The 26,711-nt window shown below is 41.0% G+C and overlaps 1 protein-coding gene across 1 annotated transcript; it reads right to left on the reverse strand.

Moving 5' to 3' along the window:
- Positions 1,456 to 26,486, reverse strand: LOC110255602. The gene is given in 5 exon segments (XM_021064278.1): positions 1,456 to 1,590; positions 4,062 to 4,223; positions 17,123 to 17,269; positions 25,540 to 25,821; positions 25,823 to 26,486. Coding segments are annotated over 5 exon segments (900 nt in total). The 5' UTR covers positions 25,997 to 26,486.

A 26,711-nucleotide genomic window follows, 5' to 3' on the forward strand; every position in this document is an offset into this window, starting at 1 on the left:
TAGGAAAGAGATGGCTAGCACGGCTCTCTCCAAAAAGCTCTTCCCTGGAAATCCACTCATTTCCCGTCTATAACTTCAATATTGGTGAGTCAGGAAATTGACTTTCCAGTTATAACCTTTACAATTTTATATCTCAGCCTAGTGCCTCACTCTGGAATAAATTGTCTATTGTATCTCGAATTCCAGTGTCCTGAATTAGTGAAACAATTTTAACATAGGATTTCTTAGGTATATGTATAAATTGTGGATGATTACAGAGCAAATCAGTAATATACATTGCCTTAGAAAGTGAATGGATTGGGAAGAATTATTGTTTTTAGGTATATACCTCCTTATCCTCTGATCCGTTACCATGAGCCAGTAAATGATTAGGACTGTGTAAGAAAACAATAGGCATAGAATAAAGGAGTAAGTTTAAATTACATGTACAGATTCATTAAAATTAGGCCATATATTCATTAGCAAAGGTCATTTCATAGGCATCAAACAAAATTTAAAGTAAGTTTAAATTATATGTACAGATTCATTAAAATTAGGCCGTATATCCAACATCAAAGGTCATTTCATAGGTATTAAACAAAATTTAAACTGTAGGATTGCCTTAAACATTTGGACTTGAAGCATCTTCGTGGAGAAAAAGTGTTTTTTCTGATCTTTATCTTGTTTTTACGTGTGGTGCAGTTAAATGGCCTTTTGACTGGAAAATTTGAGTAAGAAGATAACCAAAATAACAGAAATCTCTAATTGGATATTGGGAGGACATGTTATGTACTTCAGTTCTGTCTAAATGAAAAATAAAAAAGTAAACCCTGAGAGGTACATGCTCTTATCAGTTTGAGCCACACCTTTAGAAATGATAAAAACTGGTCTGCAATTAAATATTTAAGTAAATACAATAATTAAACCCATATGCCACAGCACTCTGTTTCCAGTCAAATATGAGCATTGTACACATCTCCAAAACCCACTAAAATGACAGTGGGGAAAGAGGATAAGAGGGAAGATGAAATGGGTGAAACATATCAACAAAATGTGGGTAATAGAAAACAGAATGGTTGAAATGGCTTAGCCGAGAGGAGAAAGCTGAAACCTAAAAGCTTGAAGGGACCAAAGCCAATAAAAATAAAACATTTGCAGAAAAATAGACCCTGGAAAGACTCTCAACTTGGAGGCATCTCTGAAGGTGCAGAGTGGACTGAAAACAGGAAGACAGCTGGAAAGCCTTGTTCAAGGAGTAGCTGGACTTATAAACCTTTTCCCCAATAGAAGGGTTTATAAGTCGGGGCACCAGAACAGCTGAAAACACTGTACTGAAATCATGCAACTAAGTGAATAGGGGCTCCCTAAATGCTGACAATCCCCTTCTCCCCTCCGCCTGGCCACCTTCCTCACTTGGCAGTCTGACTTGCATCTTTGGGCAGAAGAGCTGAGACGGGCCAGGCTGAATGCAAAGCTCTACAGGTGCTGACGTTTGCGAGTCCTCCCATCAGATAGACAGGTGTTGGAAGATGGGGATGTGTGGGCAGCATGGGGCAGGAGGTGGAAACAGAATTGTCCCCTCCTCTTCCAGAGTAAGAAGTCAACCAGAATCTCTCAAAGGGGAAAAACAAGACAGAGCCGTTTAAGCATGTCATTTAGAAATCTGGAAATGTTGAGCAATGCCACAGACAAGTCAGAGTCTCGCCCATCCCTGTCATTTTGAAGGAAAAAAAAAAAAAAAAAAAACCCAACCAACCTGGATCCAATCAACTTCTCAAGAAGAACCAGGGCCAACCACTTTGTGGAGAGCTTGTGTTCCATCACGTAGGCCTGGCAGAGTATCGCACAGACTTGAAGTGATGCAGTGCCAAGGAACAGACTGTCAGAGAAGGAGAAGCTCCTGTGACAAGCACCTAGGGCTGCACTCATGGTTTATGTGGACTTGCACTCGCACTCACAGATCTTTAGGTCATTCGCGGTTTCTTGCAGTTTGGCTCATCAGGCTGTGTGCTTCTGGGCCTGGTTGTGAATCTGGTCCACGTGTCTCATTCCAGAACGCAGGCTTGGGGCAGTGGTTACCCGGGGCATGTATGATTTGTGGTCAGTCGCATCCATGGACATTCCAAGCTTCTGATTGCATCACGTCAACTGACATCCCAGGAATCCCAAACGTCACAAGGCCAAGCCCAAGATCAAAGGGTGGGGAGGTCGTATTTGCCCACCATGACACCACGGCAGGGTGTGGGTCTATGGCACCACTTTAGCAGAGTGAAGAAATGACTCGAACTAATAATCTATTCTACCAAGGTAGACTTCATCATATCATTCATCAAATGTGTTTATTTAGACTTCCTTCCCCTTACATTATCATGATGCTTCTTGTTGCCTTATCATACTCTCCGTTTCTTTTCTTTCTTTTTTTTGTCTTTTTAGGGCTGCATCCATGGTATATGTGTAGGGTAGGGGTCAAATCAGATCGGCAGCTGCCACCTACACCACAGAGCTCACAGCAACGCTGTCCTAAAAAACTGAGTGAGGCCAGGGTTCGAACCCACATCCTCATGGTTACTAGTCGGATTCATTAACCACTGAGCCACGATGGGAACTCCATGCTCTCCATTTCTGAACAGGACTATCTAAGATCGTATACCAGTACTTTAAACACATAATCATTGGTTAAATAAAAAGAATATGTAGACTGAATCCCCAGAATTAATGGGTAAGTGTTGTGATTTGCTTATTTTCATGCAGTTATTCTGAGTCTCTTAAAAATCTTTTTATAAACTGTTTTATTCGAAGTCTCTCTGTTTTGTTCTCAGCTCTCTCTGTTTTATCTAAATAAGAAGACAGACTATCACCAAAAAAAAAAAAAAATGCTTCACCCCATTTTATGTCAAGTAGCTCTGGTCCCTGTTCTGGATTTTTTTAAAAGGAAAAACTCAGAGCAAAATACACTGGAATGCAGGGAAAGTTATTTGATATCAAAAACGTGCAGTCTAGCCAAGAAGTGATTACTCCAGAAATCCTCCTGGAGAATAAAGGATTTAATGTGAGACTTGATATTTTGGAAAAACAAACTGAGGATTAATAATATCCGGGTGATGTCTCCCAAAAACACCAAAGGAAACAGTGAAGACGTCTTAAAAGAATGGCTTCCAGATGCCTAGTAAATCATGTGTCTCTACCAAATGAGAGCATGGCTGAGGGAGGATATTACTGATTTTGAGAAAAGAAGCATTCTTTGAGTGACTGGTCCTCTCTGCCCTTCAACTTTGTACATTATTAAAGAGGTAAAAGCCAAGAGCATTATCCTTTTCAAATATTGAAATGATGGATACATTATTTGCAATGAAAATTACCTTTCGGAGCTCCTGTGGTGGCACAGAGGAAACAAATCTGACCAGTATCCATGAGGATGTGGGTTCGACCCCTGGCCTCACTCGGTGGCTTAAGGATTCGGAGTTGCCCGTGAGCTGTGGTGTAGGTTGCAGACTCGGCTTGGATCTGCCTGCTACTATGGCTGTGGTGTAGGCTGGCAGCTACAGCTCCCATTGCACCCCTAGCCTGGGAACTTTCCTATGCTGTGGGTTTGGCCCTAAAAAGCAAAAAAAAAAAAAAAAAAAAAAAAAAAAGAAAGAAAGAAAGAAAAAAGTAAGGAGGAAGAAAGAGAAAATTAGCTTTACCATTCAGTGTGATTTATTTGTAAGAAAATAAATAAATTAGGGTTTTATAGTGGGATGATTTGTCTATTTCAGTGACTGGAATATGTCTCAGACTCCTATAAAGTGGAAGAAGGATGCTTGCAAAATGGTAGGAGTAGAAAATGGGGATGAGGTTTATGGCATAGGAATGTTTTCAGATAGACAAGTTGCAGAAACAATTTGGAATCTGGCAATTGATTCTTAAAAACCGTCTACACCCACAGCCCCTTTGTGGGGGAGTTTCTATGTTCCCCCAGTTTGGAAAGCACTTACCTGGTTCATTGAGCATCCCTGTATTCCTCTGCCTTTCAAGGTCTTTGGCCTCACCCTCGGATACACCCCCGCATGGATTTGTACCAATCACAACGAGCCAGAACGTACCAGCTTCAGCGCTGGGGCCCTGAAGAGCATTATTGAGGTCAATGGCATTGGTTTTCCATAGTGAAATCTTTCACTTCCTCGATGATTCATATTCTCATCCCCGTAATATTGCCTGGCAAGTGTTTGTGCTTGAGCAGTTCTTCTCTGGGTTTTTGTCACTGGCTTAAAAAACAACAGCAAACAGCAGCAGGAACGAAACTAGTCTCTAGGGACCACAAATAGATTGTAATCAGATATCATAGAACAGAAATGAGAATGTGTGCCGTTCTCTCCGAGGGATATTGCATTTACTCAATTAAATTTACTATGGAGGATTTTAAGCACAAATGGACCATTTCGCAATTTCCATAGTTATTAAGTGCTTAAGGTAGAAAAAAAAATTTTTTTTAAAGAGGAAGTCTCAATGAACCAAATTAATCTTCTGCTTCCTCACTAACTGGCGAATCAGCTGAAAGGAAGAGGCAGAAGCACAGATTAATAAACCATCTGCAGGATATTGCCACTTGCTATTTGAGGAAACTTTTTTCTTCTTATTGATTGCCTAAGCATCACAGTAACACCACAGGCATTCTCTGGGATTAGGAAAGCCTTGAGGATTTTCCCCTCTCCTTTGCAAAAGTGTCTACTTCCCCAGCTTCTGTCAGTCCACTCTGTATTTGTTAAGATTAATAGCCCTGTATTAATTGGGGTAAGTTAAGGTTCTAGTGTGAGAAACAGAGTCTTCAAAAGCAGTGGCTTCCAGAGGACAGACGTTTATTATAGCAATAGTCTGCAGCAGTGGTTCAGCTCTGCAGAATCCGGAGGGGCCCATGCTCTTCCTCCACTGGGTAGGACCCACATTTCCAAGGTCTGCTCCACCTCTAGCCCTCAGGACCACATTCCAGACAACAGAACAGAAGAAAGCTTAGAAAGGGGCCAAGGTCACACACTGGCTTTCTTTTAAGGAAATTGCCATACCACAATTCTACTTACATCTCAGCCAAAATTAATCATATGGAACATTTTTACTTTTTACATTTTGAAGCTATCTTCATAGGTACATAGAAATTTTAATGTTATCTTTTCTAAGGCTTTAAGTTTTTTCTCATTATCAAGTTACCTTTTCGCTAGCAAGGATAATTTGCCTGAAAGTATATTTCATCTGATTTTAATAGAGATACACCAGCTTTCTGTTGGGGGTTTTCTTGGTGTATCTTTTTCATCCTTTTACTTTCAACTTTTCTGGAAACATTTTATATTATTTTTATTCATGGCCACACCCGTAGCATGTAGAAATTGCTAGGCCAGGAATTGAATCTGAGCTGTACATGCAGCAACACCAGGTCGTTTAACCCACTGCGCCAGGCCAGGGATCATACCTGCACCTACCTCTGTAGCAACCTGAGCTGCTGCAGAAGAATTCATGACCTACTGTGCTACAGCGGGAACTCCTGGAAACTTATAGTTTAGATATGGTCATTGTAACAGAATATAGCTGATTTTCTTTTTTTAAATACAGTCTGATAATCTTTGTGTTTGACGAAGCATTTAATCTGTTTACATTATGGGAAATCTTATTTTGTGCTTTCTATTTGTTCCATCTTTTCTATAACTGTTTTTCTCTCTTCTGTTGCCTTCTACCTGAATTGATTATTTTTTCCCAACTCGATTTTATCCATTACTATTTGGAAGTCATGCACTCTGATAGTATTCTTTTTGTCGTTATCCTCAAAATAACATGCATAATTAACGTACAAAGTCTTAAGTTAATCAATATCTTTTCTTTTTTTCTTTCTTTTCTTTTTTTTTTTTTGTCTTTTTAGGGCCACACCTGTGACATAGGGAGGTTCCTAGGCTAGCGGTCTAATTGGAACTGCAGCTGCCAGCCTATACCACAGCTCATGGCAACATTGGATCCTTAATCCACTGAGAGAGGCCAGGGATTGAACCTGCATCCTCATGGATACTAGTTGGGTTCGTTAACTGCTGGGTCACTACAGGAACTCCTCAGGTTAATCAATATCTTTACCCAACTCCTGAACCCTCATCCCTGTTGGAATTGTATTCCTTTCTGGAATAGCACTTAAATTCTTTTTAACTCCTTGCAACATTAGTATTGCTGTTTTATGCAGGTTTTTTTTTGTTTTGTTTTGTTTTGTTTGTTTTTTTGTTTTTTTGGTTTTTTTTTTTTTTTGGTGTGCACTCCACAGCATATGGAATTCCCAGGCTAGGGAGCAAATCTGAGCTGCAGTTGTGATCTACTGCCGGGCCAGGGATCAAACCCATTTCCTGGCTCTGCAGAGACATCACAATCCCGTTGCACCACAGTGGGAACTCCTATGTAGTCATTTTATATTGTTTGTATATATGCATATATTTACCATAGTTCTTTGCTTCTTATTTCTTTCAAAAATAGAGTCACTGAGGTATGATTGACATACAATAAACTACACGTATGAAAAGTTTTGATAAGTTTCCACGTGTGTTAAGCAATCACTACAACCAGGAGAATGAACATATCATCATGTTCAAAAGGGTTCTCGTGCCCCTTTTTAACCCTTCACTCCTGCCTCTTCATTTTGTTGCTGCTGGCAGTATTTCAGGCAGGAGCCTATATCCAAATCCTGTTATCCTGTCATGGCTGTTAGTGTATCTCTCTCTCCATTTCTGTTTGTATCTCAGACTTTGAATATGAGATTCCTTTCCTTCTCTCTCTCTTGCACTCTTTAGGTTTGCCCTTAGAGAAGGTTGGCTGACGCCCCTTAGTTTTTGGTGACCTCAGACTATCATCCTGTTGGCTTCAGGCAGAAAAGATTTGTTCTCTAAGACCAGACATCTAGATTCAACATGGTGTGCCCTTTGTGCATTGACTCTGTCACGTCACAGTCTCCTGGCTTCTTTTTCTGCCATCAAGAAATCAGCTGTCAGGGGAGTTCCCATCGTGGCTCAGTGGAAACGAATCTGACTAGCATCCATGAGGACACATGTTCGATCCCTGACCCTGCTCAATGGGTTAAGGATCCAACATTGCCGTGAGCTGTGGTATAGGTTGAAGATACTGCTCGGAGCCTGAGTTACCGTGGCTGTGGTGTAGGCCAGCAGCTACAGCTCCAATTCGACCCCTAGCCGAGAACCTCCATATGTCAGGGGTGCGGCCCTAAAAAGACAAAAAGAAAGAAAGAAAAAAAAAATCAGCTGTCTGTTGTTACTCCTTCGAAGGTAGTTTGTCTCCTTTACGGATCTTTTCTTGTCTTTGGTGCTCTCGTTCCACAATGGTTTTTCAGGTTGAGGATTCTCTTTGTATTTATCCTGCCTGATTTTTTTGCTATGCCCTTGAATGTGACCGAAGATTCTTTTTACCTGTTCTGGAAAATTCCCAGCTATTTTAGTGTCACATATTACCTCTGCCTCCTTTCTTTTCTTTCTGAAGCTCCAGTTAGGTGCATATGTACTCTAACCATCATTTTTCTTAACCTGTTTTTTCCATGTATTGCATGTCATTTCTTTTGGATAATTTCTTCATGCCTATTTGTCTTTGAGATCACTAATTTTCTCTTCAGCCGTGTCTAATCTACTATTAAGCTCATCCATTGAGGACTTATTATGTGCATTTCAGTCATTATATTTTTTATTTCCAAGCACTTTATTTGGTTCTTGCTCAAATTTAGTCATTTTATATAGTTTATTGTTTTCTTATAGATTTTCCAAATTTATTTAACACATACTAAACAGAATTATGTTCTAATCTGATAATTACAATATCTGAAGTCTTGTTTATTTCTTACATCTTTATTCTTGCTGCTTCTCCTCATGGTACTTTGTTTCTCTGTATGTTGAATGGTTTTCTGCTGTGAGCTGCTCATACCCTTTTGAAATTTGTTTATCAAGGATTTCTTTGAGAACTGAGGGAAAAAAGCTTCCATTAGACAAGACTGGCTATTGCTTCTGCCAGACCCCTAGGGTACTACATGTCTAAGACTACTTCAGACTACTGGTATCTTTTTATGTATTCGGTCTGTAATTTTTCATGTAATAATATGTCATGAAATGTCTGTCATTCTGGAAAAATGCATCAACTCAATATTTTTAATGCTGCATAGCATTCTATAATAAGGATATCTTATAATTTACTTAATCCTTCAAATGTTGACTTTTAAGTAGATATCACTGGAAATCTGCATCTTTATACACATAGCTATACATGTTTGCATAATCATCTCAATTCTATTTTATGTATGTAGTATGTATGTATTTATTTATTTTCTTTTTATGGCCACACCTGTGGCATATGGAAGTTCCCAGGCTAGGGGTCAAACAGGAGCTGCAGCTGCCAGCCTACACACAGCCATGGCAACACTGACCTGCGTCTGCAACTTATGCTGCACTTTGTTCCATCACCAGATCCTTAACCCACTGAGCAAGGCCAGGGATTAAACCCACATACTGACAGAGACTATGTCAGGTTCTTAACTCGCTGAGCAACAATGGGAACTCTCTAATTCTATGTGTGTGTTTGTGTGTGTGTGTGTGTGTGTGTGTGTGTCCTCTAATCGTATATATTCATTTATTATTTAATAATATATACTGAATATATGCATTTCATATATATCTATGGCTGTCTATCTATTCATTCCAAAAGGTTGGACTGCTATGGCAAAGAAAATGTGTTTTTTAAGAGTGTTGAATACATACTATGTATCACCTTCCAAAAAGATTCTACAATTTACAGCTCACCAATATATGCACATGCCCTTGACAATACCAGATGTTATCAATCTTTAAATTTTGCTGATCTGATGAGAATATTATTGTTTTAATCTGCTCACTACTAATAAGGCTGAACATATTTGCTTCTTTTTTTTTTCCATCTTTTGTCTTTTAGGGCCACACCCTCGGCATATGGAGGTTCCCAGGCCAGGGGTTGAATTGGAGCTGTAGCTGCCAGCCTATGCCAGAGCCACAGCAACGCCAGAGCCACAGAAACACCAGATCTGAGCTGCATCTACGACCCCCACACCACAGCTCATAGCAATGCCAGATCCTTAACCCACTGAGCAAGGCCAGGGATTGAACCCACAACCTCATGGTTACTGGTTGGGTTCGTTAACCACTGAGCCATGAGGGGAACGCCTATGTTTGCTTACGTCTGTTGACCATTGCCTTTCTCCTCTGTATGATTGCTCTTTGCTTATTTTGCCCATTTTCATAATTTTTCCTGAGTCATTTTCTTATTTGTAGATAGTCTTTGAACCTTACACATTTTAATATCTTTCTTTTAAACATTTGCTCCAGGAATAGCTTTTAAAATGTCAATGAAATAGCATAAATTAGAATGGAAATGTTTTTCGTAATAGATACTCTTCTTGGGGCAAAGCTATGCTGTGAATAATTGTTCTAAACAGTGTACATTGTGAGAGTTCCCTCCATCAGCTCTTTGGTATTCTCAGGTTTTACACCATGGGCAATATAAGGCTTTTTGTGACTACTTTTAGAATCTATATTTTTTCATTTCCTGTTTCTGGTCATTACCTCAAGTGAGGGCTTTACTTGAAATGAGTGGGTGTTTGCATTGACGCAAAAGAACTTACCAGTGAGTAGTAATTGTATATTTTTATTGTTGAGAAAAATCTAATTGCTTCCTCAATCTTTTTTTAACAAGTACTGGAGATTCATGTACTCATAGTCCTACTTAGGAAGCAATTTCTGGTCAGATTTCTAGGTCCTTACTAGCGGTGTACTTATTTTCGGAGCATTTTTTTTTTAACTTCAAGTGGTGAACATGTAATCAGTTTTCACCAGATGGTTCTGTCTTTGTTATTTCCCTAAAGCCATAGTATTTATGTTTAACAACTATTTTTGGAGGGAGATTATAACTTTGTTGGAATTTTGACATTTCACTAATGCACATTTTTACTCTTTTGGAAAATTCTAGTATTTTATTTATTTTGTTTTTTTAATTATTACTCAATGAATTTTATTACATTTATAGTTGTACAATTATCATCACAACCCGATTTTATAGAAGTTTCATCCCAAACCCTTAGCCCATCCCCTGCCCCCAACCTGTCTCATTTGGAAACCATAAGTTTTTCAAAGTCTATGATTCAGTATCTGTTCATCTCATATTTCAAATAATCTCTGTTTCTTATGAAATATGTACTTGGCTTCCTCAGTCAGTTCTTTTGGACTATGAATTTTTTTGCAGTTATTGGGAAAGCAATTTCGTGACCATTATAACACATTGGCTATAGCAGCTGATGATTTTTATAGGTTTTTTTTAATGTGGGAGGAATTTGACTTTGCATATTGAAATAAGCTGCAGATTATAAAAAGTCTTTTTATTCTTACATAGGAATGCTTTTTCTTTTGGTTTGTTTGTTTTAGGCTGCACCCACAGCATTGGAAGTTCCCAGGCTAGGGGTCGACTGCCAGCCTATATCACAGCCACAGCAACGCCAGATCTGAGCTGAATCCTTAACCCACTGAGTGAAGCCAAGGATAGAATCCACGTCCTCATGGATCTTAGTCAGGTTCATTAGTGCTCAGTCACAACAGGAACTCCAGGAATGCTTTTCTTTTTTTTTTATTATTATTTTTTTTATTTTCCCACTGTACAGCAAGGGGGTCAGGTTATCCTTACATGTATACATTGCAATTACAGTTTTTCCCCCACTCTTTCTTCTGTTGCAACATGAGTATCTAGACATAGTTCTCAATGCTATTCAGCAGGATCTCCTTGTAAATCTATTCTAGGTTGTGTCTGATAAGCCCAAGCTCCCGATCCCTCCCACTCCCTCCCCCTCCCATCAGGCAACCACAAGTCTCTTCTCCAAGTCCATGTTTTTCTTTTCTGAGGAGATGTTCATTTGTGCTGGATATTAGATTCCAGTTATAAGTGATATCATATGGTATTTGTCTTTGTCTTTCTGGCTCATTTCACTCAGTATGAGATTCTCTAGTTCCATCCATGTTGCTGCAAATGGCATTATGTCATCCTTTTTTATGGCTGAGTAGTATTCCATTGTGTATAGGAATGCTTTTCTTAGTGGTAAATACCATACACGATAACATCAAAGTTTTTTTCAACTGCTTTGAATTCATAGCTTATGTATTACATTTCAACCAGCAGCATTTAGGACTTCACCAACTCAAGTTAGATAAGCATTTTGAGGAGGAATGTGTAAATTGCCTTAAAATCAAATCTATATTTTAAGAAGTAAAACTGGTTAAGAATCATCAGGATTTTGGAGTTCCCTGTGTCACAGGGGGTTGAGGATCTGTTGTCACTGCCATGGCTCAGGTCAGTGCTTTGGCACGTGCTTGATCCTTGGCCCCAAAGATCTTCCACATCCTTTGGGTGTGGCCAAAAAAAAAAAAAAGAATCATCTGGATTTAGAAATTATGTTTTTCAGAATTACTAATAAACTTACTCATAAATATGCTAAACAAACATATAAATTCATTTGATTCTGGATTGATCCAAAAGTTAAAAAGATGACAACAAAGTCTTAACAAATCTTGTATTTCATTGCATATCTGATTAAAATCACTTAAATGTTCTTTGGCATTTAAATAATGTCAGGTATTTTTTATTTTTCATTTTTAGAACATATAATTGAAGGTTACAAAAGTTTAAATTATATTTATCAATCTCACATCCATTTGATCTTTCAAAATTAATAAAACAAGACAGGGTAATAGGGGAAGAGGATACTGAATCAGTAAGTTCATGAATCAGTATGAAAAATAGCCTGGAAGTTCCCATGATGGCTCAGTGGTTAACGAACCTGACTAGTATCTATGAGGACACAGGTTCAATCCCTGGCCTCGATCAGTGGGTTAAGGATCTAGAGTTGCCATGAGCTGTGATGTAGGTCACAGATGTGGCTCAGATCTGGTGCTGCTGTGGCTGAGGTGTAGGCTGGCAGCTACAGATCCATTTCAACCCCTAGCCCAGGAACCTCCATATACTGTGGGTGTAGCCCTAAAAAGACTACCAAAAAAAAAAAAAAAAAAAGAAAAAGAAAAAATAATCATCTTTGGAGTTCCCGTTGTGGCGCAGTGGTTAACGAATCCGATTGGGAACCTTGAGGTTTCGGGTTTGATCCCTGGCCTTGCTCAGTGGGTTAAGGATCCGGTGTTGCCACGAGCTGTGGTGTAGGTTGCAGACGTGGCTCGGATGCCGCATTGCTGTGGCTCTGGTGCAGACCGGCAGCTACACCTCCGATTAGACCCCTAGCCTGGGAACCTCCATGTGCCGCAGGAGCGGCCCTAGAAAAGGCAAAAAAAAAAAAAAAAAAAAAAGAAAGAAAAATGGCCTGAAAGAATAAATGACTGCAAATAATTGGCTTTCTCAAAATATTCTACTTCCAGGAAGAACTATAAACTTTGGAGTTCCTCTCTTAAGTGAAAGCATATTTAACGGGTGCATTGTAAGAGATGCTGGTTTAATATTGCTATGATCAGGTTATTTTAGAACCCGATGCAGCCGAGTCATGTACCTAGCTAAATTATCAAGCAGATTCTGGAATTCTCTCCATTTGCAGGGGAGGGTACCAACCAGGGCTAGACGAGATCAAGGTCCAAAGGGAAGCCAGCACAGCAAACACAAGAAGAATTCAGAAGTACTTGTGTAGGAATCAGGTCAAATCAAAAGCAGGAACTTGGGCCTCTAAAACTACATCACCACAGCCAAGATTTAGAGGGAAGGTTGGGTGGTGGAACCCAACAGGTTATACTTTTATCCCGACCCACTAATGACCGGAGAGATACTAGCACAGAAAAGAAGAGTGAAGAGAGCCTCGCTATGTAATCTGCCCCGGGTGGAATCGTCAGCTACCCTCAGGAGTCTTGAAAACATGTCCTCGTCTTAGTAAAACTGAAATGTTAACATGTATGACTGACCACAAATTTTATATCAGTAAACATGTAGATCACATTAAGCATTGTGTGTGGGATCCATAACCATTTCCTATCTGTACATCATGAAGATAAGCATATGGTTTTCTTTTTAAAAATATTTTCATCATCTAGGCTAAATATTTATTAGAAGCCACTTTTATGACTCTTTACCAACTAAATATTTAACATGATTCATGTGTTATTTGACAATATGGAAGCAAAGAATCTGGCCAGTTCTACATTTTGCTTTGCAAAAGTATTTTAATTAACCTACCTCTGCATTTAAAGCAGCATCTCTAGCATTCAACAGGGCGTGAAATTCAATAAGTGAAAACTACATTTTGGGAAAGTACCACCTTGGGGAGAAGATGTTGTAGTCTTCCAATTTTTGAGTGGCCCATACTGTCAATTGAATTAACTTTCAGTTGTCTATTCAAAATTAATTCAATCTGATCAAGAACTGAAATCCCGACAAAATGCTGACATCTGCAGAAGCTGAAGACGTGGCTGTTTCTGTCAATACCGCTTTCTATATTTAGAACTAGACCGTGACATCAGCAGCCCTCAACAATTTGTTTTCCGTTATATTTTTGGTCTCCAAACATGTTCGTGTAACGTGTGTGCTGAACTTTCAGCCCCGAGAAGAGACTCCCAACCATTCACTACATCCATGTGTCTATGATTACTTCTGAGCACAACACAGCTTTCAAATGAAAGGGAAAAATAAGAACGTAAAAAGTTTGTTTCTCCATCCTCCGATGTCATTTCTAAGTATACACAAACGCATTAATATCAAATTCACAAAGCAGGACACAAAAATTATATGTAGGCTATGATTACAACTACGTAAAAAATGCATATGAAAAACAGGGGGAGGGACAGGAATTCACTAGAATTGTAATAGTGGTCATGTTAGGCTTCAGAGACAGGTGTTTTGCTTGCCTTAGTCTTGACTATCCACGTGTTCTACAGTGTGGTTATACTGCTATAATTCAAAGATCTGCTCCCTTGCCTTCTTCACTGAAGTCTCCAAAAGAGTTTACTCAAGGAGTTCCCTTGCGGCCCATCAGGTTAAGGACCCAACATAGGTGAGCATGCAGGTTTGAGCGCCTCACTCAGTGGGTGAAGGATCCAGCATTGCCACAGGCTGCGGCGCAGGTCACAGATGCGGCTTGGATCCAGGCTTGCTGTGGCTGTAGTATAAGCCTCAGCGGCAGCTCCAGTTCAGCCCCTGGTGTGGAATGTTCCATATGCTGCAGGTGCAGCCCTAAAAAGAAGGAGAAAAAAAAAAAGCACAAGTGAGCTCATACTGATCTAGAAATCTCTCAAAATATATTTTTTTCAATCAGGATATTAAACAGTCTTTAAGTGTTTTTCAGAAGGGGAAGTACAAGCTATCTATTCAACAAAATATCCCAAAACAAAAACAAAAAGCCAGTCTGTGGAGGAGCACAGTTGGTCCAACAATGAAATCTCTGGGACTTTATCAGCATTCAGACGGAAAAGAGGGAAGCAGGCCGGAGAGGTTCTGCTAACCTTTCTGGCCCAAGTACTTTGGCCGTGTGACCTCCTTTCAGGGGATGGTATTAGTGGTATAAGTGGCTGGTGTGACCACCACACCGGGTAGTCACCAGAGCGATCAGATCCCTCCTCTGCAACCTGCCCTCAGGTCTCCCTCTCGTGACCCCCATAAGGCAGCCCCAAGGCCAGGACGGGAGTCTGCTGAGTTCTGCCATATTGTGGACTTTTCACGCTTTGGCCCCATGTATCGCTTTTCCTTGGGGAGAAGCCAGATGGACCTGATGTCTCTGGTGAGTTACCATCAAACATGACCTGTGTTCCTTAGTTTCTTTCATTAGATCCCTTTGAGATGCTGAAACATCAACCCTACGCTTTAACAAATAGCACCTGGACTTTCTCATCTTGTTTCTTTGTGAAGCAATCACAAAACACTTTCGTAAAAAAGATTTATGACAACCCTCCTATTTTTTTTTTCCATTTTATACGTCTGCTAAATTCCATTTTTTAAGCATTGCAGAGAAAGCCACTGGTAGAATTGCAGTGTCTAGCAACATTAACTTCTCCGTAAAAATAAGGCCACTCAAATCTTGTTAAACTGATATTGTCTTCATTGTGCCTCTTAATGCCCACGTTCATTCCAGAGGACTTATAAAATGAAATCATCAAAAAGTTCCCAGCTGCACAAGTCTTTTGAAATTTTTCTGTCGTAACAGAGTCTGCGTTACACATTACAAAAACACGCAAGGGGGCTTAAAGATAGTTTAAGAAAAAGACTAGAAAGGGAGAATATCCAGGTGGCTTTTTAAGTGTGGAACATAATAAAACAGTGTTTGGAAAGTGTTATGCCAAAATGTAATAACTAGAAAACAAGAAAGTCCATTTATAAGCTGAAGTGTAACTTTCGGTCATAAGTAGAAGAAATGTTGAGAATGCAAGGGGGAAAAAATAACATGAGCATTTAATAAATGTGTAACAAATAGACTAAAGACCTTCAGCTATGGAAGAGCAGTATGACAGTGTATTTAGGGCCAATCCTTCTGAAGCTCTGGCCTAATTTATACTGTTCTCAGTCAGGGCCTTCTCAAGGAAGAAAAATCACTTGGATATATAAAACAGAGGCCTTGGAAGTTCCCGTTGTGGCTCGGTGGAAACAAACCTCACTCATATCCTTGAGGATGCTGATTTGGTTCCTGGCCTCACTCAGTGGGTTAAGGATCTAGCGCTGCCATGAGCTATGGCATAAGGCGCAGACCCAGCTCTGATCTGGCATTACTGTTGCTGTGGTGTAGGCTGGCAGCTGCAGCTCCAGTTTGACCCCTAGCCTGCGAACTTCCATATGCCGCAAGTGCGGCCCTAAGAAAAGCAAAAAAAAAAAGGAGTTCCCATTGTGGTGCAGTGAAAATGAATCCAACTAGTATCCATGAGGATGCAGGTGTGATCCCTGAACTCGCTCAGTGGGTTGAGGATCCAGCGTTGCTGTGAGCTATGGTATAGGTTACAAACATGGTTCAGATCCCACTTGGCTGTGGCTGTGGCATAGGCTGGCAGCTGCAGCTCCATTTTGACCCCTGCCTTGGAACTTTCATATGCTCTGGGTGTGGCCCTAAAAAGCAAATAATAATCGTAATAGTAATGATACTAAAACAGGGGTCCTGATGCAGGAAACTGGATACCCAGGGGATAACAGAGCTGAAATGCCAGTAGCAGACAGAGAGACAACCCAGAGGTGGACACTAGCGGGAAGTCACCACCGCGTCCCTGGGCCAGAGTGAGGGTGCAAAGAGCGAAGGTAATCAGAGGGGAGCTGGACTCGACCCCCTGTGGCATCAGACGTTCCCATGGGCAGAGAGGGAACAGGACAGACATCCCGGCTTCTCCCTCCATCCTCTCCCATCTCCCACTTGTGTCTGCCCTGGCCCCTCCCAGCCGGGGAACTAGCCTGCAGGGTTCATCCGTCCAGCACTGCAGGGAGCAGATCCCAGGAAAGACGGTCCAGGGCCAGCACAGAGAGTGTCTGCATCAGCAGATGCACACCCTTCCTCCTTTACGTCCCACTGGGGGTGGGGAGTGGGGTGGGGACATGCACTGCACCAGGCTGACCACATGATTCTGTCCTACTGCAAAGCAAGTAGATTCACCCATGATTGCTCCCTGCCCTTGACAGTGTTGCTCTGCTGCATCACTTAGAGTAATGTTTCAGTTTGGCCATACACATTTTTTTAAAGGGCTCATTTGGCTTGTAGTCTGGGTGTCCTGCTGTAATTCACCCACTGGCTTTTGGGCAGAGCACACTTTATAACAACATCAGAGGCAGGTTAAGTGGAAGTCCAGCTGGGCAGTTGTCCATGACACCAGCCAATAAGGGACACTAAAAGATCAATGGGCCCATAAAACATCTCTGGAAATGTCACTCGCTGGGGGGAGAAAAAAAAACCGAAAAAAAGCAAACAAACAAAAAAACTTACATTTCCCCACATTCCTCCAAAGGTGATAGATACATTCTTTATCTGGTTGAACATTTAAAGAATCCACTTTCAGACCACCTCGTCCATGCCCTAAGCCAAAAAGCTGCTCTTGGAAACAAACAGAAAACCAAATCCAAACAGTAAAGGAAATCTATTGACTTAGATAATTAAAAAGACAAGAAGAGTCAAGGTGACCTTCTCGGTTGGGCAGGTCTTGGTCAGCAGCCCCGTGATGTTCCCCAAGCCCACACCTTCCTCCTCATCAGCTCCTGGTTGTAGGGTGACTATCAGCAGCCTGTCCATGAAGAGGAAGAGAGAAGTCCTCTTCCCTCCACCCAAGATCTTCAGGGACATCAACAATTATTGGCCAGACTTGGGCTTCTTGGAAATACAATTCCCTTAAAAATGTGGTGTGTCCTCCCTACTGAGTCACTAATGCATAACTTAAGCTATTTGAAATGCACACAGGGGCTGGGGAGACAGGTGCTCGGGACTAAGCTTACTCACTCTCATGGGAAGTTCCCACCTTCCTGCTTTCAGCCTCAGCTTGTGAAGGACAACTAGCTTGACTGGCCTTGAGAGGCCTCAGATGACCACAGATGATCAGTTCCATAGAAAACTATTTCTTCACAAAGCCCGACAGTAGAAACCTCTTAACTCTCAGAGCAAGGACTGCTTGTTGGTCAGTTTAAAGTCAAAAGGAAACATAAAAGGGTGCAAAGATTTTATAGACATGGTAGTTTCACTCATCCACTCGCCAATTTTGGGCGTGAGGCCAAGGCCTTGTCTTCAAGTGTGGGTTCTTTTTCTCACATTAAACCTTAGGCCTAATGCATTGAGGCATACGATTTACCGTTTCTTTTATTCTTGTTTTCTTTTAATGTGAAGTGAGAATTTAAAGGACCTTGTGAAGTAGAGGAGAGAAAAATCCTTTAAAATTTTTACTATTTCCCCCAATTTTTATAGCTTGAGAGCAGTTTTTAAGCAGTTGACTTTTATCAAGTCTTTCCAAAGCATTTAATCTAGGTTTTGTAGGAAAAAAAAAAAAAAACCCTCTCTTGTCATAGTCATAGTTTATTGGTTTCTGTAATTCTGTAATATTTACTAAATCATATAATTACAATAAACATAACTGGCATAAATATGTTCAGGAAAAAGACACAAATAAATTGGGTAGCTATAAAACTCGGTGGGAACAGGTGTGCTTGGTGGGGTAAGGGCAGCACCTAGACCCACATTCTGAGGACCATGGGCTTCAGTAAGGATGTTTTACAGAAGAATGCAGTGTATTAAGTGGTTTAAACAGTCAGTTCAGCAGATGTTAGTTAAGACAGCAACTACTGCATTATATTTCCTCCTGCTTTCAGAAAGATCACCTGCAGCCTAAGCTTGTATTGCTCACATTAGACCTAACTTAAGGTCACAATATATATACTCAAAATCTCCAAAATTTTGATTTTTTTTTTTACTACCTGATGTCAATGCTACAGCCTTGGTCAAAATATACTCAGAGTCCCAAACTACAATAGGAAATATTTTAAACCAGTCACAGCTGCAATATATAAAATGTCCAACTTCCCTGCTTGAGATCTGTAGAATCATCTTCCAGCCTAACTTATCAGCTGAAACAGAAGCAGAGAAGAATCTATTATTTATCACACCTCATTTTATGATAAGAATTCTGCGTGAGTTGTGCTACTTTGGTTGCAAGCAATAGAAAAGACTTACTCAAACTGCCTTAATCAACAAAGAAAATATATTTAAAAAGTAGGTTTCAGGCAAGTCTCAGAGATCCATTGCATGGTTGTGTAGAGGGTGCACTGCGCAAAGTTGCCTGGGCAAGGGGGCAAATGGGAGCTGAGTCCAGCTCACAATCAGTATGCCCAGGCATGGAGCTGGGTCTGCCTGGAAGAAGGAATGTCATTTTATTCACATAAAGGAACCTCTGTAGCAGTGCCATGCTACTACAGACTGGACTTTTCCAGTTCTTCCACCCAGAAGCACCTTATATGCTATCTGTGGGAGCCCTGCCCCTTCAACAATGTCAGCCAAGGGTCGGTTTCTTTTTCCCTATTTATTCTGCCTTTGCCTTATGTCACCAACATCCTTAGGTTAGCTCCACTTGGGCTCATCAGATAAAGGCCAGCATCAATCCAGTCATCCTTTTTCTTGTCCAGTGGAAGATTCATTCCCTAATCACTGACCAGACTAACCTCATATTGAATCAGCTTAGGTCATGTATCCATTGCTAAACCAATTAATGTGACAGGTGACTGATTGCTTGGTTGACTAAGATAGGATTTACATCTGACAATTGCTATTTTTCTTTCATACGTCATATTTTTTGTTTCTTTATTTCTTTAGTAGTACCTTCTTTTGTTTTAAATATTTTCTAGTATACCATTTTTATTTCCTTGTTCTTTCTTTTGGTGTATTTTGGTTTTTTGTTTCTGTCTTACTTATTTCTTTTAGTGGATTGTTCATCCATTCACCTACTAAAGGATATCTCATTGTTATTTTAATGTCCACTTCCCTATTGACATAATGATACTGAGCATTTTTCTTTTTTTTGTCTTTTTGCTATTTCTTTGGGCCGCTCCCGCGGCATATGGAGGTTCCCAGGCTAGGGGTTGAATCGGAGCTGTAGCCACCGGCCTGCGCCAGAGCCACAGCAAGGCAGGATCCAAGCCGCGTCTGCGACCTACACCACAACTCACGGCAACGCCAGATCGTTAACCCACTGAGCAAGGGCAGGGACCGAACCCGCAACCTCATGGTTCCTAGTCGGATTCATTAACCACTGCGCCACGACGGGAACTCCAGTATTTATCATATGGTATTTGTCTTTGTCTTTCTGGCTCATTTCACTCAGTATGAGATTCTCTAGTTCCATCCATGTTGCTGCAAATGGCATTATGTCATCCTTTTTATGGCTGAGTAGTATTCCATTGTGTATATATACCACTTTTTCTGAATCCATTCATCTTTTGATGGACATTTAGGTTGTTTCCATGCCTTGGCTATTGTGAATAGTGCTGCAATGAACATACAGGTGCATGTTTCTTTTTTCAAGGAAAGTTTTTTCTGGATATATGCCTAAGAGTGGGATTGCTGGGTCATATGGTAGTTCTATGTGCAGTTTTCTAAGGTACCCTCATACTGTTTTCCATAGTGGTTGTACCAATTTACATTCCCACCAGAAGTGCAGGAGGGTTCCCTTTTCTCCACACCCTCTCCAGCATTTGTTATTTGTGCACTTATTAATGATGGCCCTTCAGACTGGTCTGAGGTGGTACCTCATAGTAGTTTTGATTTGCATTTCTCTAATAATCAGTGATGTTGAGCATTTTTTCATGTGCTTGTTGGCCATCTGTATATGTTCTTCGGAGGAATGTCTATTCAGGTCTTTTGCCCATTTTTCCATTGGGTTGTTGGGTTTTTTGCTCTCACGTTGTATAAGTTGTATGTTTTAGAGATTAAGCCCCTGTCAGTTGCATTGTTTGAAACTATTTTCTCCTATTCTGCAAGTTGTCTTTTGGGGTGTTTTTATGGTTTCCTTTGCTTTGCAAAAGCTTGTCAGTTTAATTAGGTCCCATTGGTTTATTTTTGCTTTTATTTCCATTGCCTTGGGTGACTGACCTACGAAAACATTTGTATGGTTGATGTTAGAGAATGGTTTTTTTTTTTCAAGTTTTTTACATTTTATTTTATTTTATTTTTTGGCCTTTTTTGTTATATTCTTTTTTTTTAATTACTCAAATGAATTTATCACATCTGAAGTTGTATAATGATCATAACAATCTCACTTCACAGGATTTCCATCCCACAGCCCAAGCACATCCCCCCACCCCCCAAACTGTCTCCTCCAGAGACCATAAGTTTTTCAATGTCTGTGAGTCAGCATCTGTTCTGCAAAGAATTTCAGTCTGTCCTTTTTTCAGATTCCACATGTCAGTGAAAGCATTTGATGTTGGTGTCTCATTGTATGGCTGACTTCACTTAGCATTATAGTTTCTAGGTCCATCCATGTTGCTAAAAATGCCGGTATTTCATTCTTTTTAATGGCTGAGTAATATTCCATTATGTATATGTACCACATCTTCTTGATCCACTCCTCTGTCGATGGACATTTAGGTTGTTTCCATGTCTTGGCTATTGTAAATAGTGCTGCAATGAACATTGGAGTACATGTGTCTTTGCGAGCCATGGTTTTCTCTGGGTAGATGCCCAGGAGTGGGATTGCTGGATCTCTGTTTAGGATCTCTGTTTCCTTATTGAATTTCTGTCTAGAGGATCTGTCCATTGATGTGAGTGGGGTGTTAAATTCTCCTACTATTGTTGTATTCCCATCAATTTCTCCTTTTATGTCTGTTAGTATTTGCTATATGTATCTGTGTGCTCCTGTATTGGGGCATATATATTGATAATTGTAATATCCTCTTCTTGAATGGATTCTTTTATCATTAAATAGTGTCCTTCTTTGTCTTTTTTATGGCCTTAATTTTAAAGTCTATTTTGTCTGATATGAGTATTGCAACTCCTGATTTCCTATCTTGTCCACTGACATGAAGTATCTTTCCCCATCCCCTCACTTTCAGTCTATATGTGAGTCTCTTATAGACAGCATATTGTAGGCTCTTGCTTTTTAATCCAATCTGCATTCATTCCATTGACATTTAAGGTGATTAATGTTCAATATGTATTTATTGCCATTTTAAACCTTTTTTCCAGTTGATTCTATGTTTGTCCTTTGTTCCTTTCTTCTTTTATGTTGCATGATTTCCATTTATTTTATGCTTGTATACTTTTCTTTTTAGTTTTTGTGAATGTAATGTTTGGTTTTGATTTGTGGTTGCCCTGTTTTTTAACTATGTTAACCCCTTCCTGTATCTGCTTGCTTTAGCCCAATAGTCATATAGGCTCAAACACATTATCGAAAAGAAAGAGTCTAGATTTTCTAACTTTCCTTCTCCACATTCTATGATTTTGAAGTCCTTTTTAAACATCTTCATGTTTGTCCTTTTGCTGTTCCTTGTGTTTATCATCACTTTTACAGTAGGCTTTTTTCCCTTTAGATCTGTACAGTGGGTTATTTAAGTGATTGCTTTCCAATTGTGACTTCCTCCATCCTATTTCTTCTTACTTCTTTTTTATGTGGAGAAGCCCTTTCAGTATTTCTTTGAGGATGGGTTTAGTATTGCTGTACTCCTTTCAGCTTTTATTTGTTGGAGAAATTCTTTATTTCTCCTTCTATTTTAAATGATATTCTTGCTGGGTAGATTATTCTAGGCTGCGAATTGTTTCCTTTTAGAACTTTGAATGTGTCTTGCCACTGTCTTCTAGTCTGTAGTGTTTCTGTAGAGAAATCAGCTGATAGCCTTATGGGGGTTTCCTTGTGATTAACGTTTTGTGTTTCTCTTGCTGCCTTTAGAATCCTGTCTTAAACTTTTGCCATTTTTATTATAATATGTCTTGGTGTGGGCCTGTTTGGGTTCAACTTTTTTGGGGCCCTGTGTGCTTCCTGTATCTTGATATCTGTTTGTTTTTTTTTTAGGTTTGTGAAACTTTCAGACATAATTCTTCAAATATATTTTCAATCCCCTTTTCTTTTTCTTCTCCTTCTGGAATTCCTATTATGTGTAGATTGGCCTGCTTTATACTATCCCATAGATCTCTTATATTTCTTTCATGTTTTTTTCATTTGGTTTTCTGTCTGCCATCCTGATTGGGTGATTTCCATTATTCTATCTTTCCAGTCACTAATTCATTCCTCTGCATTATTCATTCTCCTCTTTAGTGCCTTTAGCTCAGTTTGCATCTCTGCAAATGAATTTTCTAATTTTTCTTGGTTCCTCTTTATATTTTCTAGTTCCTTTCTAAAGTAATCTGAATTACTATTTATATATGCTCTTAATTCCTTTATATTTCCTCTTAATTGCTTCAGTATTTTCACCATCTCCCTTTGAACTCAGTGTCTGCCAGACTGCAGAGGTCTGTTTCATTGTTTGCTTCTTCAGGTGAATTCTTCTGTTCTTTTAACTGGGAGTGGTTCCTGAGCTTCTTCATTTTGCTTATATTTTTCTTTTTCTGTGAATTTAGGGAAATTGAACTGTAGTCTTAGAGGGCTATTTCTATGCAAGAGTGCCCCTTTGTATTTTGTGGGTGTTTACTATTTATTTTTGGAGTGTGAATTTGGATATTTGCCACCTCTTTCTTTGGTGTGAGCAAGCTGTTATCCCCAGGATGCTGAGTATGTTTCCAGGGAGAAGGAGTCAGTGGGCAGGGCTAGTAGTCCTTGTCTGATTACTGGGCCCTTGACAGTAACAAGGACCTTCAGGAAAGTGGTGCTGGCTACTCCTAGTTGCAGAACCCTGGGAAGTTGTAATGAGCCTCAGGCAGATTTAGATGGTGCTCAAAGCATTTGGCCATGGCAGTAGCAGGGTGTGTGAGTTCCCAGGGGAGTAGGAGCAACAGCAGGTGGTGTTTGGTCACAATGCCCTCCTCTTTGGTGCCCTCTGGGGTGATTGGGGCTGCAAGTGGTGCCTGTTCATGGACCCCTGGTGGTGGTGGGCCACACCCACCTCTGGAGTCAGAGATAACTGCAGTGGTTTGCCTCCACCACCTGTAGACCCACTTAGCCCGTGTAGAAGGTGCTGCATAGGCTGCTCCTAGTGCAGGGTCCTGGGAAGACTGATCAAGCATGTGTGGGAGCTGCCTGGAGCATCTGGTAGTGGCAGTAGCAGGGCGGGTGTATTCCTAGGGGAGCAAGAGCAACAATGGGTGATGCTCAGTTGAAGTGCCCTCTTTTTGCCAACCTCTGAGGTGACTGGGGCCACTGGTAGAGATTGTTCATAGACCCCTAGTGGTGGCAGGCCATGCCTCCCTCTGGTTTCTGAGATGACTGCTGTGGTTTGTCCCCACGTCTATAGATCAAGCAAAAGGCACCGCATGGTGCTTAGCCCCCCACTGCCATTAGCCCCCACAAGAGGCGCTCAGCTACCCGTAGCCCAAACAAGAAGCACCTGGTCTCCCGTAGCCGGAGCACATGGCCTCTCGCCACCTGTAGCCTGCACCAGAGGCACCCTGCCCTCTGAGAGCCCACGCATGCACAGGGAGATTCCTATGGTGGTCAGCTTCTCCTCTCGTCCTCCCCAACAATGGCGCCTTGCTTCTCCTCTGGGCCCAGACCTCCGCCCAGGTTCCCTCTGCTGTGGCGTTCCACTCCCCAGCCCGTGGCACACCGCTCCCTAACCCTTCAGGCTGTCTCCACATAGTCAGTCCAAGTCATCTCCCCAGAACTGACCTCTGGAGCCTAAGTCTCAGCACCCAGCCCCCACCTGAGTGTCTCAGGCTGTGGTGCCCTGGGAGGTGGTACAGGTGATCTGTGCGGCTCTCACTCTGCTTTGCCTTCCTCAGTCCAGCTGCTGCACTTTTCTCAGCAACTTTGAGGTCCCCCTGTCTCGGCTGATCTCCTAGTCAGTTAGGTGGCTTCCCAGGGTGTGGGTTCCCTTCTTTCACAGCTCCCTCTCAGAAATGCTAGTCGCTCCTGATTCCTTTTCTCTCTCTGTCTTTTTCTCTTTTTTTTTGCTCTACCCAGTTATGTGGAGGGTTTCTTGTCCTTTTTGGAGGTTTAAATTCTTCTGCCAGCATTCAGTAGATGTTCTGTGCAGATCATTCTTTATGCAGATGTGTTTTTTTTGATGTGTTTGTGGGAGAAGGTGAGCACGATGTCTTATTTCTCTGCCACCTTGCTCCTCTCCCAAACTTTCTTTTAATGCATTAAACCTAACTGGTGCCATTGGCAGCCTCAAGGGAGCATTTAAAGAATTATTTTGGAATTGCTCAGTTTAGATTGGGATTGGTCAAATTTGATGAGAATATGTCATATGCAGCTGGAATGATGGTCTCAGGGCTCATGTGTGAAGCTAAAAATTCAGACTTGCTAGTCTTACTCCTTTTTAATATTTTACAACTTTTCAAAAGAGAATAAGAGAACTTTGCTCCCTTCGCTCAGTAGTGCTTACCTAGACTGACTGTGGCTTTGTTATGGTGAAACAGAAATAAAAATTAATACCTGGCATATTCCTTTCTAGGTTTTGTGTAAAAGTATACATAGAAAGAAGAATTAATTTCTTCTGTAAAGTTCAGAAAGTTTGCTTGTACCTTTTTTTATCCTGCTGTTAATTGCTAAGGTTACGGATGTAACAGTGGACTTCAGAGACAGAGCCAAAGTTGAAATGCTCTTTTTTGTGCTGAAGTATAATTGATTTATTTTTATTTATTTATTTTTGGCATATGAAAATTTATTACTATCCTGCTTTTACCATCAAAACTTATGACATTGGGAGTTCCTGTCGTGGCACAGTGGTTAACGAATCTGACTAGGAACCATGAGGTTGCGGGTTCGATCCCTGGCCTTGCTCAGTGGGTTAAGGATCCGGGGTTGCCATGAGCTGTGGTGTAGGTTGCAGACGTGGCTCGGATCCCGCATTGCTGTGGCTCTGGTGTAGGCTGGTGGCTACAGCTCCTATTAGACCCCTAGCCTGGGAACTCCATATGCCGTGAGAGCGGCCCAATAAATGGCAAAAGAGACAAAAAAAAAAAAAAAAAAAAAAAAAAAAAAAACTTAATGACATTGGTCTCTCCTTCTTGCCATTGTAGAAGGCCAAAAGAGAGACGATGGCTATTTTGACAACCTTAAAACGGACTCCAGGAATGTCACCAACAGCATGACCTTTGTGACCAAATCCAGCAACCAGAACTTCATTATTTTCCTCATTGAAGTTCAAACAGCCATCATTGGGTACAAAGGCTGTGACTTTTTTGCCATTCTTGATTAGCTGAACCCTGACACACTTTCTGATGGCAGAATTTGGCTGTTTGGCTTCAACCCCTTTTCCAGTAGGCTTTTTCAAACACTATTCCCTTGGCATGAGAAGTGCCTCCAAAAGGGTTGGCCTTCAGGGCTGTGCCCAAATGGGCTTTCTTGTACTGTTTATCATGCCACTTCTGGTCCCACTGGTGACTCCAGAGCTTCCTGGCAGTATGAAGACTGAGACACTTGCCCATCCTGCCGGTGCCACAGGCCTGAGCAAAAGCTGAAGTATAATCGATTTATGATGTTGGGTTAGTTTTAAGTGTACAGCAAAGTGATCCATATACATTCTTTTTCAGATTCTTTTCCATTTTTTTCTAATATAGGTTCTGTCTCATAGCTTTGATGGGCCAAGAATTTAGAATGGCTTATCTGGATGGCTCTGGCTCAGGGTTTCTCGTGAAATTATAATCAAGATGTTAGCTGGGGCTGTAGGCATCTGAGGACTTGAGTTGGGCTGGGGGATCTGTTCCAAGAGGGCTCACTCACTAATTTTCCCACGGGTTATTATAGCTGTTGGCGGGAGGCCGCAGTCACATGCTTCAGAGGCTTCTCTCCAGGACCCTTTGAGTGTTTACATAGTGTGGCAGCTGGCTTCACCCAAGAGATGATCCAAAGGAGGAAGATTAAGAAGGAGGAGCCCAGGGAGTTCCCTTTGTGGCTGAGTGGTTGATGAATCCGACTAGGAACCGGGAGGTTATGGGTTTGATCCCTGGCCTTGCTCAGTAGGTTAAGGATCCGGCGTTGCCACGAGCTGTGGTGTAGGTTGCAGACGTGGCTTGGATCTGGCATTGCTGTGGCTCTGGTGCAGGCTGGCAGCTACAGCTCCAATTAGACCCCTAGCCTGGGAACCTCCATGTTCTGTGGGTGCAGCCCTAAAAAGACAAAAAAAAAAAAAAAAAAAAAAAA

This window comes from Sus scrofa, chromosome 10, assembly GCF_000003025.6.
Source record: "Sus scrofa isolate TJ Tabasco breed Duroc chromosome 10, Sscrofa11.1, whole genome shotgun sequence".
Lineage (NCBI taxonomy): Eukaryota > Metazoa > Chordata > Mammalia > Artiodactyla > Suidae > Sus > Sus scrofa.